Below are 12,817 nucleotides of genomic sequence, written 5' to 3' on the forward strand. Positions count from 1 at the left end.
TTTGACTGGTAAAAACCGATACTCTACGAAAGGATATTACTGTATCCCCGTACTGCAGAATAATATTTCCAACAATAAAACAAACCAGAGAAAAAACTAAAACTGCAAAGGATATGCGCTATATACAACACTGACACAGAGTGCTCATGAAAGCGTCTGGCAACAGCAAAATGTGTCAAAGGCTTTAGAAAGACAGATGCAATGCTTCATAACAACAAATTGCCTCCGATAAGCGTGAAGTCAACTGTTAACATTGGATTCGTTTCAGCAGTTAGGAGCGGGCTCATGCGCATGCGCAGTTGTGTCGCGTGTGGGTAGTAGATTCTCCCGCTTCTGCTTACAGGAATGTGGCTGTTGGCTGTGCAATCGGTGGCAGCTAGATGCTACTGGGAAAAGATGGCGCCAAATTCATTTTCTTGAGGGAAAAAACTTGTTTCACAAAGCGCCTAGTAACCAGCGCACGTAGGTCCGTCGATTATTCATATGATTTTGAAACGCAACCTTGTAAGTTTTTGAACATTTTTGAACGCATTTTAAGTTGATTTCCGAATGACTCAAGTTGATTATTGAATGCGTTACATCTAGAAATAAACTTTCCGCTGACAAAAGGGGACGGGGCTACACGAGCTGAGCGGAGTAAAGCCGAACGGATGAACGCCAATCGCTGTCTGATTATGTGATTGATTGGGTTTGCTAATGTTCAGCGTTGTTATAATTACTAGCGAAATCCACAGATTCAGATTATCAGAGTGGAAATAAACGACTAACAGGGATAACAGGTGATAATGATTACGTATTATCTTGCCAGTGTATCGAAGAAAATGAAATTGAGAAAATTTTTGGCCAGATCGCTACACTAGTAAGGACTAATTGTACAGTCCCCGACTAGCAGTCGCTTCAGTTCCATTCTGGAAGTAACGCGGAAAACGTGTTGTACGAATACGTAACAACGCGTAACCGGGGAATAATCGCGGGATAACTAAACCTGTGATTCTGGTAGGATTTGTAAAGTTAATCGGCGAACAAATTTTGACAATAGCAGAATAGCTACAGTATTCTTGATAACAAGATTGTTAGAACGAGGAAGGAGAAGAAACAAGGACATCACACAAATAATGGAAGAATAAGACTATTACAAATTTATATAAAAATTTCGTAATACTAATTTTCGATCTCTTGCGTGAGAAACTGGTGCGTATGAATGAAATTGAAACTATATCCTAACAAAGCTTTTTGCTTGTAGTAGGCCTTCTAGGCATCTGATATTGGTACTTTGTGAATTATATTCTGTCGTGTTATAAAAATGGCCATTTGTGCCAAAACAGTCTCGTTTATTTGGTGTGTGTGTGTGTGTGTGTGTGTGTGTGTGTGTGTGACAAATTGCTGCAATATTAGAAAGGCCGTTTTTGTTTTATCTAGCAGACAGTGACAATATACACGTAATCAGCCCCAGAAGCAACACCAGTCTTGGATATTATTTGTATTGACAGCTTTTTCAGTATTACATAACGACATTTCGATTTTTCATGTAGCAAAACAATTGACGAATTTTGATGAGGTAATAGATTGTTTCGCAGAAAGGAAGCACGCCATGTAAAGCTGTAACAGATTTAGAGAGAAAAATGCTGGGAACTAAGGATTGAAGAAATGTGTACTTCCTTGCTTGTCCCTTGTTATTGGTTTTATGTATCGTATATTTAATTTTGTCACACAAAACAGCAAGTTATTAGCTAATAGACAATAAAGAGTGCAAATTTTCTTAAGAGTTCTTGTTCTCCTGATTACAAATAATCCCATTCGCTACTAATTACCATTTTTTTTAAAAAAAAAAGAGGGGCAGTCTGTTTAACTGGCCGACTAGAAGCAGAAGAGGCACCACAGGACATTTGAATTTCTACAGTCCTGTGTAGGTCTGATGGCATCCATTACAAAATATACACGTTTCAGTTCCACAGAGCGAAATACAGTGACATTCTATAGAAGAACACTGTGTGAAGAGGCGTGGCATTGCACTTTGGCACACTTAAGACCAAATAACATGTCTTACATTTCCTTGAACACATATGTTTTATGTTTCAGACTTTTGAGAAATATGTGCGCTACAAGTTGAACACATGTTTTTGAAAATCCAATTTTTTATTTTATTTGTTTTTTGGTATTGACCCGGTTCGCAAATATCGTAGATCCGGGGCTGATGCGCAGAGCAGTCTGAGCTATAGTGGGTAGTCTCCACGTGACCCGTGTTTACATTTAATGATTTTGCTGTTTTCGCTTCGTTTACTCACACGTCAAATGAGAACAAAACATTTGTGGACGGGAGCTATCAAGTGAATTAAAATACAGTAACATAATTACTAAAGGCTTAAATGTTATCAGTTTCAGATTTGATTTTATTTCCGCCTTTCTGACAGTCAAGCATTAATCGCCTTGCAGAACTCTGAAGTTATTTTTGTTTACTAAAGAAACTTGACTTACTGACCTTTACCGTGGAGGCTGTTAATGTATTTGAAATGAAACTTGTAATTCCACAGTACTGGCTAGTTTCAAATGTCTGCTGCATTTCATGTGCACGTTTTCATCTTTTAGCAAGTATGGCATTGTGCCACAATAAAGAACCAAACATAATACAGAACTGATGCTCCAAGAAAATTTACATCCCGAAAACCACACTGAAAAATCTTAATATCAGTCCGAGGTCTGCTTGATTGGGAATATGGACATACGAATGTGCACATCTTAGTATGCACTTAAAATGTGCACATCTTAGTATGCACTTAAAATGTGCACATTTTAGTATGTTTTACGCAATTCCGATGCTCTTTGAGTATCCTCTGACGTCTTGTTTATTTTATGATAATGTATGATCTTTCAATATTTTACACATTTTCCTAGATCATGATAGCTGCGCAAGCGCGGTGTCGCCTGTTATTTGCGCTCTCTGGCAACTGCTGAAACGAACCCGTTTCTAACAGGTAGTGGGAAAATATTGCAAATGGTGGTTTCAAAAGCTTTAATTTCAAAGTGAATATCCCTTTACGTAAGTTGAACTATGTGCGAGAATGTACCATGAATTTCTTAAATCGAAGACCGTTGATTTAAAAATCAACTCTGATGAGCCATTTAGAAGAATTTCGAACCCTGAAGATCAGACATTTATTTCTTTATTAAAAATTTAACAGGCATATTTATGTGATATATCTTAAGGGGAACACGCGGAAAAGAGATCAATATTATATGCAAAAGCTTAGCTTCTCTTGCAGCTTATTAACCTTAGAGACCAATATTGTATGTCAAAGCTTTTCTTGTAACACTATGTATATGTTTAAACTATTAACTTTCCCTGTTTGTGTATTAGTACTACTTAACAGTGATGTTGCTGTTAGATGACTACATAACGTGTCCTATGCTCTGAATATCCGCTGTCATCTGCTGGCGAGATCACGTGACATGAGCTATGACTAGGTTACAAAAGCGCATCGCAATCTCTATTTCAATTATTCGGAAAGTAACATGCGGTGTTTGGTTGAATTCCAACGTATATTTTCGTAATACGAAAATACGCAGGGTACATATTGCTGTACATCAGAGATATTTCCAAAACGTGTCTTTTTCCTGAATTTAGTTTTCTAAAGTGCCGGGAAATTCTACGCCCGTGTATAAAACCATAACCATTCAGAGGATTGATAAGTTTTGCAGTTCCGAGGCAAAATATACTGTCGCTTAACACGGAAAAAGTGCGGTTTTACACGGGAGAAATTATTTTTAACCGCGTATACACCCTGATTTAGTACTTCCACCAAATAAGAGAATGCTGTTTTGACACTGCTGAGCTGTTTTCAGATAACACGACTTACGAAGTAATACTTCCTAGGAAAGTATTGTCACTATGGGAACATTAGGAAGTATCGCTATCTTTAGAGGTGGAAGAAAAATAGTGAGCATGTTTTTCGCAGTTGTGTCTAGAGATTTTTTCAAAATTGGTAAGTTTCTTTAGCACTGTTTTCGCTAAGAAAAAAGAATTGCGAAAACGCTGTAGCAACAGTGACACACAAATGTTCGGCGCGAATGGACGTGCACTCAACTTGGCTAAAATTAAAATCAGAAAATATTGTTTTCATTCACAGACGAAGCCATGACGTGACATTTTGGAATATAGGAAATGAAAAACGTGTGGCCCCGTTATACCACGTATTACAGACACAGTAAATAAAATTTCAGGGCTTTAACGACCAGCAGTGAATGTCGGTCAGGTGACCTCAGGACAGTGACTGCAGTGGATGTATCTTGCGTCCTACCTGAGTTGACTCCCCGGGAGGGGGCTGAAATCTCTGCGAGCGACGCATATTGAGCCTGGGCGTTGAGCGCACAAAGCATAGAAGCTCTGTGGTTGAGCAGCGAAGAGATGGCGTGCGGGGCATCGTCCCGATATTGCGACTGTCCCAAGATTGCTAGCGCAGGGCCGGCGTACGCAGCGGCATATGGTAAACAGAGGCACGGAGGCGACGGCCTATCACAGGACGTTTCCGGCGCCGCGCACGCCGTTCGAATTCTTATCAGGGAGCGCTGCAGTTGGTGGCGCTACCGGCTACAGGCAGCATACGCAGGGCGTACGCGTGGACTGTCTGGCTGCTTAAAGCTCTCTACACACGTACCAACCGACAGGCCGACAAACTGAACGTGTGGAGGTGGTTTGACCGACCAACCGACGAAATTTCCTTGCTTGGATGTTGGGCGGCTAGGATGACACGGCAGTCGACACACCCGCAATACTTCACCTGACATATTGTGCCGTGTCGAGACAACGTTGTTGGTGGGACACGTCGTGCGAGGAATAGTGCAACGGAGATGCAAGAAATGCAGCACCTATTTCGTTTTTTAACGAATCCATAATGACATGTGGTACACACAGAGACAGGGGAAGTCACATATATTTTGAATAAAAGTCAGTCGATTTTCTGAATTTCGGTTTTTAGATTTGATTTCCTATACATACAGGAAGTAAAACCGTAATACACACAGTTAATAGATTTTTATTTATAAAACATACTTTCTTCACTGTTATAGGTATTAAAATTGTCCATCCTATATCCAAGCCTTCTGCTATGAAGAGCACAATGTGTGTGTGTGTGTGTGTGTGTGTGTGTGTTTTTTTTATTTTTTCCACAGTTACAACACTTCCTAAATGTCTAATTTCCTGTATATCTGTTGTATTTACTACATGATTTGTGCCATCACCACTTTTACTCTTTCTTCTTCCCATCTGAAATGAGATCAGAAATTTACCTGGCATCTTTTGTGTTACATACATAGATAAATTGATAAATAAGTTTGTTGGCGTGGCGATCCTCCGCAGGAAGCATAGAATTACTTATTTTGTAAATAAAACGCTTTTCCTATTCAAGCTCAAAATAATTGTTACAACAATAACATAGTCACAAAGCTAAACAACAAAAATTTTAAGTAAAATAAAAGTAGAAAGCACCAAACCACAGACAACACCACAATAGAACTAAACACAAAGACGCAGTGTGTAACAACTATACAGGATACTCAGAAAAAAGATGAAATAAAACACAAATTCAAACTCACCCATAAAATCACCAACATTTTTAAAAGACAGTGAATAAACATAGCATACACAACGGACAATTCTATACAAAAATTCATCCTAAAACTGCCAAAAACAGAGACATATAACAGAAAGTAGGTATATATCAACTACAGTGTAACACTTGTGAAGGCAGATACATAGGACAAACAGATACAAAGAACACACGAGAGCCTGGAAATATGGGTCAAACCACTCCACATTTGCAGAACACCTAAGAGAATATGAGCACAAATCAACCATGAGAGAAGGTGACATGAAAAAAAATTAGAATCAACACTAAAACACACTTCCTAACCCTGTAAGAAAAACCAAAGCATAAACGAAAGCCCTGTTGAATAATCATGTACACATGGCAAGCAATTCATTATTTACACTAATAGATAAAATAATATAATGACGCTCCCAATGAGTCTTAATATGATAATACCATCCCTTATAATAATAATAATAATAATAATAATAATACCAACCACCATCTTTACACTCACTTATCCCATCCACAGGATATTGAAATGAAAAGTCAAATTAGTTGTCACCAAAGCTTTCAACCACTCGCTATCAGCTAGTGCATTCATATTCAACCCCATACAGTTCAAACGACCCCCCCCCCCCCGCAAAAAACAAACAAACACACTCTTAAGTTCTCTCTCTCTCTCTCTCTCTCTCTCTCTCTCTCTCTCTCTCTCTCTCATACACACACACACGGTATAACCATCATGATATATCGAGTGGCAGAACTACAATAGTACACCACGAAAAAGAAGGAGAAACATGGTGAACAGAGTGAAGAAGATCAGAACGCAAAGTTGTGCTTATATGTCGGTAATAAACTAGTAGAACGACCTCCTAGACCAGATCAGCAAATCGTAAGTAATTACCTTTTTACATAAAAATTGCGACTTGAACTGTTTAATAATCTAAAAATAACAAAACTGTATCTTTATAGATCCGACTGATGATGCCTTAGAAGAAGAAAAAGGCGAAACGCGTCTAGCATAAATAAATTAAGTGGCAGCAGGAAAAGGCGGTTTTATTTAAACACAAGAATAAATTGATAAAGTTTACACGAACATCTTTTGTTTTATTTATTTTCTCTTACCATGATCTATTTCCTCAGGAAACTATAAAACACGCTGCAGGTTTCGGGAATCACTTTAGATAATAACTGTGGGGATACAACTGCACTGAATTTGAAGTACGGGTAACATCTGCCAGTAGCGAGAGACCATAATATAGCATGAGCCTCTTCCCGCACCTACAGCCTGTCTCATGACTATTCTTTTTCTTTAAGAACGGTTTGATGTTCAGTATTTCCGAAATACATGTTACATCCACTCACAGGTAATTCCAAAAATCAGCTGTTCCCAACGCTGTAAGTAACAGAACATGGGTGAATTTATTTCTTTGCATAAACCACTTGTTTGCCCATAGCTTTCTCTCGCCCCGCACTTATTTTGTCTTGTTACGTCTAAAACAACGTACGCAAACACCAGTTTTTGTGTCTATGCAAGTCCAAAGGAGATCTCGTAAAATATAAACTCGGCGAACTTAACATAATTTGCAAATGATCTAAGAAGGTTGTAAAAAAATGGCTCTGAGCACTATGGGACTTAACATCTGTGGTCTTCAGTCCCCTAGAACGTAGAACTACTTAAACCTAACTAACCTAAAGACAGCACACACATCCATGCTCGAGGCAGACCGGTCGCAGAGGGAGTCCCAGTTCTTGGAGCGGACATCCTTTTGACCTTGAAATTTCACGCTCTCGTTTCTTCTCTTCTAGTGCAAAGAATGGCTGCGTCACTCAGACTTCACTAAAACAGCTCTACAGTGTAAAACTGAATGAAGCTTTAGCAAGCTATCAAGGATCTTCTTCATCCACATACATACGGAAAACCGTTGAGACGCCCTTCCGTACACGGGCAAAAGTGGCAGAAATTCGTGAGAATTTTGGACTGAAAAAAGTCTGTACCCAGTTTCCAGGAGCGACCAGATTTCCAAAGTTATGACGACCACAGCGCCAATTTTAAGTCAGTGGCGACGCTGTGTCCATGGACTGTTTATCCACATCACTAAACGGGTAACCCGTTTCAGGTTTCATGCTTTATGGTGCATGGTCTCATTTGCAGTTTGGCTATCGGACGGCTTCTAGAGACAACGAAAATTTAGTGTTCAACATTTCATGTAATTACTCACCGAATTTAAAATTTTTAAATTCTGTCAATCTACATGTTAAGCGGTATCTAATCTTCACACATTAAGACAAGTATTACAGTTAGAAATTGTACACACTCTTGAGGGAGCGTAATTCACGGCACGCAATTTACCCACGCCATATTCATCCAGAATTTGAGAACGAGATCGCTTAGCGGCATACAGCAAACGGTACACGTAATTTCAGACCTTTACGAAACTTTCTTTCGCCTCTATGCTTAACGTCAGATATTTAACACATTAAGTCAACTCATTTGTAAAATAAGCATATGTTAGAAGCCGTTTTTCACAAGGGAGGTTCTATTCTTTAAAGAATCACGGGTTTACTAAATGCACAAAGTCTATAAGATACACAGAATGAGATTGCCTTTTTAAAATCGCAACATTACGGTACAGGGATAAACCAATGTAACGTACAGCGCACAAATGGTCTGAGAGGCCCCTAATTGTTTCATTACATACTTGCCGAATCAGAACCTGAAGCAATCACATCCATTAAATACCCTGTTTTTATGTTGACTTCAACGATGTACGTGACTTCAACTATAGGTTATGGGTTTGGCAACGAAAATTGTGTTCGCTACTGATCACCGATACATCTGAATGTAACAGAAGCTGCGACACAAAATAAAGAAAATTAAAGAATTAACAATCGTAAGGCTTTCAACTTTGTATTTCAAGGTTACTCTAGTCCGAAAGTGTCTTTACAGCTAAAAAATGTCCGGTTGTCACAGCAGCAAAAATAAAACCCGCTGAAAATTACTGGAAACTGCAAGCAAGGAGAACCCACCGCACAGATGACTGATGGGGAGGCCCAGATCTCCGACTTGCAGCATTTAAGCTTTCACTGCATCGTTTCCACGCCTGCGAAATAGGCGTTGACAGGACAAGTAGCTGTGAAAATTTTGTGAAAATTGTCTGCGCTCCTGACAGCCTAAACACCACTCTCACGCTCCACTTATTTCTCACACGTATCTGTTTTCTGACAGGTCCTGCGACAGGTTACATGAAACAGAGGCAGCGTGAAACTTAGCGCGGTTCGAGCGGCATGATACTGTAATGCGGATTCGTTCTGCAACGGTTAACGTGTCCTCAGAACACTTCCATTTCTCATCTATGATGGAGCCTATCACGTTATTCTTAACTTTTACTCTGTAAGCTAGGTAATTGGTGATGGAAACCGAGACGGTACTGCGGGACCAAACCCAAGTATAGCGTATGACGAACAAAATAACACCGTGTGCCTCAAAATGACAACGAGTTAAACGACAATTACCAGTTCAGGAAATTACGCAGCTAGAACTAACTTAGGACATACATAATGAGCTGAGTTGCGAAAGAACTGTCGAAAACATACAAAAAATATCCAAAATATTACCAAAATCTAAATTCAATAGGAAGTTATATTCATAACCATCAGTCGATATGACTACATCTACGGAACAAGACACAGATTTTGTGTGAACAATGTTTTCTGTACAGTGCCTTCATATCACGTTCGGTGAGTTCAGCTTATGGAAGCTGTCCCCTACAAAAAGTGATATATCACTGCGAAAAAAGGCGGCTCTGGCGTACGATTAGTGCGAGCAACTTAAGGTATACTTTCTAAAGAGGAAACTAAAAGTGAATACGTGAGTCACATTATACTTGATCAGCTGAAATATATATTTGAATTGTTTGGTACGAAAAGCGACAGCAAGTTTCAAGTAATTTAATGTTGTAGTCTAAAGTATACGTTATGCTTCGTAAGTAACAAGCATTTAATATGTGAAAATTTAAGTTGAAGGAACGAACAGTTCTCAGTGGGAAACTATCGATTAAGTGCTTGCTATCGACCTCTGAGTAGTATAGTCCGCTGTTGCAAGGTAACTGTATGAGAATTTGTTTAAATCCTGAACATGTGGACCCGCCCACATGTTGCGACTACGCTGCAGAAGTTCCGCTGAGAAGCTCTAATACATCCTCCGTACAGTCACGATCTCTCCCGTGCGATTTCCGTATATTTGGAGCCCGGAAGAAAGACACTTGTGGACGTCGTTTTTCTTCGGTCGAAGAGACGGACGTCTTGTTAAAATCATGCTTCTGCAGGCAACCGCAACCTATTTTCGATGAAGGCATTGGCCGCCTTGTCTGACAGCGGGATAAATGTATTAACAGTTACTGCGATTACTTACGTTTTTTCAGTCAGTCTTTTTTTCATTTGACTGTCCCTAATAATGTTTGATGTAACGGATAAAAGACCCAACAGACTGTTTGCAGAACACAAGGGAACGCTCCGACGTACACTGCCGCGTGTGCTAAACATGCAATAGCACTTACTAATTATAGAGTGCGCATTAGGCAGCACAAGTGTAGCGTTAAGTGACGACACTGTACTTGTTGAGCTGATAGCCCCCTGCTTGATGGTCACCTCCTCATTAACGTTCACATCGATGATGCTGCCTAACCAACGATAAAAAGAGGTGCTGAATGCTGATCTCGAGAGCCTGAGCGACACCTACAGGATCCTCTAGTAGCAGAGACGGTCTCAGGACGTACGTCAACATAATCTTTCATGCACCACTAAAGAGACTAGCGCTCCTGGAAGAAAGTATATGGCCGATGAGTGTAGAGGTACAACTCAGACGACTGTTTTCAGAATAAATCTTTCATCGTGGAAAGGAGTATGAGATGCTTTGAAACTTTGGGGCAGATTAAAACTGCGGGTCTGACCAGGGTTCGAAGATGGAACATTTCTTCAAGGACTGCTAGCGCCGCATGCAAGTTTTCGCTTGTGTGTAGTTTGGAGATTAGGAGAAAGGTACAGGAAGAAGTGAAGCTATGGCGAGGACTCGTGAGTGCTGCCTCGACAGCTCCGTCGGTAAGAGCTACATTCTGGGTTCAAGGCTGTACAGGCACAAAGTTTAATCTGCCAGGAAGTTTAAGGTGGCTTTGTTCCCGCGAAACCCTGTGAAAATTTAGAGAACCATACTCCAGTAAGACTTCAACAATACGTATGGACCACAAGAATAATATAGAGATTAGGATGTGTAGAGATGAATATATACGTTTCTCTCTCGTGTAATAAGCAGATCGAATATGATAGAAGATCGGTAATTGGGCGCGTAGTACAGTCCGGTATGGTCTATTCACTGACTTCAGGAGCATGTGCAAGGTGCGTCTGAGAAGTTCGGTGAATGGTCTCGCAAAATTAAATAAACAAAATACCTTTAATGGTCTTCTGAGTAATCGCCATTAGCTAAATCACACTGTAGACATTGAGTCAAAAGGTATTGGAAACTGTGAGCAAAGGCGTCTTATGGAATCGCCCGAAGTACGGTGGCCATGCTTTGTTGAATATCCGCACCATTACAGGAAATGAGCCCTGGTGTTAAAAACACGATTAAGAGACCAAGCGACAGTCAATGCCATGGTGTTCGTTTACTCCAACTCCCTCGGATCGAAATTCATGATGGACCAAGCCCTCGCTATCGAAAAAGACGAACAACTTCATCTTACTCTTTGATTTTGCCAGCCGAGGTTTTTGGAAGGCGGGGAGGGCGACAAACACCGCGCCATTGACTGTCGCTTGGTTTCCACATCGTATCAGTAATACCAGCTCACATCCCTTGTAATGATGCGGAGGTCCAACAACGCGTGACAACGGTGCTTCGATGGATTCCACAGGAAACGTTTGCTGAAACTATCCGACAGCTTTACAACCAACGTCAGAAGTGGGCTGTAGCTAATGGCGGTTACTTTGAAGGCCACTAAAGGTATTCTGTTTCTATCTCTTGTTTCCTTCATTTTCTGAGACGATTGACCGAACGTTTAAGCCGCAACTTGTATGTGGATGTAGCTTAAGTAGTATGATACTGTTATTCTGTTCGCTCCCCTGCAGATATACACCATGTGATCAAAAGTATCCGGACACCTGGCTGGAAACGACTTACCGGTTTGCGGCACCCTTCATCGGTAATGCTCGAATTCAATATGGTGTTGGCTCATCCTTAGCATTATGAAAGATGACAGCTTCCACTCTCGCAGGCATACGTTCAATTAGCTTCTGGAAGGTTTCTTGGGGAAGGACAGACCATGCTGTACTGAGAAGAGGTATCGAAGTCGGTCGGTGAGGCCTGGCACGAAGTCAGAGTTCCAAAACATCCCAAAGGTGTTCTATTGGATTCAGCTCAGGACTCCGTGCAGGCCAGTCCATTCATAACAGGGATGTTATTGTCGTGTAACCACTTCGCCACAGGCCGTGCATTATGAACAGGTGCTCGATAGTGTTGAAAGATGCAATCGCCATCCCCGAATTGCTCTTCAACAGTGGGAAGCCAGAATGTGCTTAAAACATCAGTGTAGGCCTGTGCTGTGATAGTACCACGCAAAATCACAAGGGGTGCAAGCCCCCTCCATGAAAAACACGACCACACCACAATACCACCGCCTCCGAATTTTACTATTGGCACTACGCACGCTGGCAGATGTCGTTCACCGGGCATTCGCCATACCCACACCCTGCCATCGGATCGCCACACTGTGTACCGTGATTCGTCACCCCACACAACGTTTTTCCACAGTTCAATTGTCCAATGTTTATGCTCCTTACACCAAGCGATGCATCGTTTGACATTTACCGGCGTGGTGTGCCTTATGAGCAGTCGCTCGACCATGAAAATCAAGTTTTCTCACCTCATGCCTATCTTTCATGGTACTCGAAGTGGATCCTGATGCAGTTTGGAATTCCTGTGTGATAGTCTGGATAGATAGCTTCCTATTACACATTACGACCATCTTCAATTGTTGGCAGCTCTGTCCGTCAACAGACGGTTTTGTGCTGTACGCGTCCCTTCACGTTTGCACTTCACTATCACATCGGAAACAGTGGATCTAGGGATGTTTAGGAGTGTGGAAATCTTTCATACAGACATATGACGCAAGTGACACCCAATCATGTGACCACGTTCGAAGTCCGCGAGTTCCGCGTAGCGCCATATTCTGCTCCCTCGG

General features: G+C 41.0%; 1 protein-coding gene across 5 annotated transcripts in view; it reads right to left on the minus strand.

Moving 5' to 3' along the window:
* Window positions 1-12,817, minus strand: part of LOC126285452 (cytospin-A) — a 1,067,624-nt gene that overhangs the window by 773,892 nt on the left and 280,915 nt on the right. Inside the window, exon 1 of one of the 5 annotated variants that reach the window (XM_049984844.1) lies at window positions 4,296-4,525. The exons of 2 other annotated variants lie outside the window; for them this stretch is intronic. In XM_049984844.1, coding sequence (XP_049840801.1) covers window positions 4,296-4,418 — 123 coding nt within the window. In that variant the 5' untranslated portion in view covers window positions 4,419-4,525. Of the gene's footprint in view, window positions 1-4,295; window positions 4,526-12,817 lie in introns of those variants that run through there. 2 more of the 5 variants (XM_049984842.1, XM_049984843.1) reach the window with 2 other exon arrangements.

This window comes from Schistocerca gregaria, chromosome 8 (assembly GCF_023897955.1).
Source record: "Schistocerca gregaria isolate iqSchGreg1 chromosome 8, iqSchGreg1.2, whole genome shotgun sequence".
In the NCBI taxonomy this organism is placed as follows: Eukaryota; Metazoa; Arthropoda; class Insecta; order Orthoptera; family Acrididae; genus Schistocerca; species Schistocerca gregaria.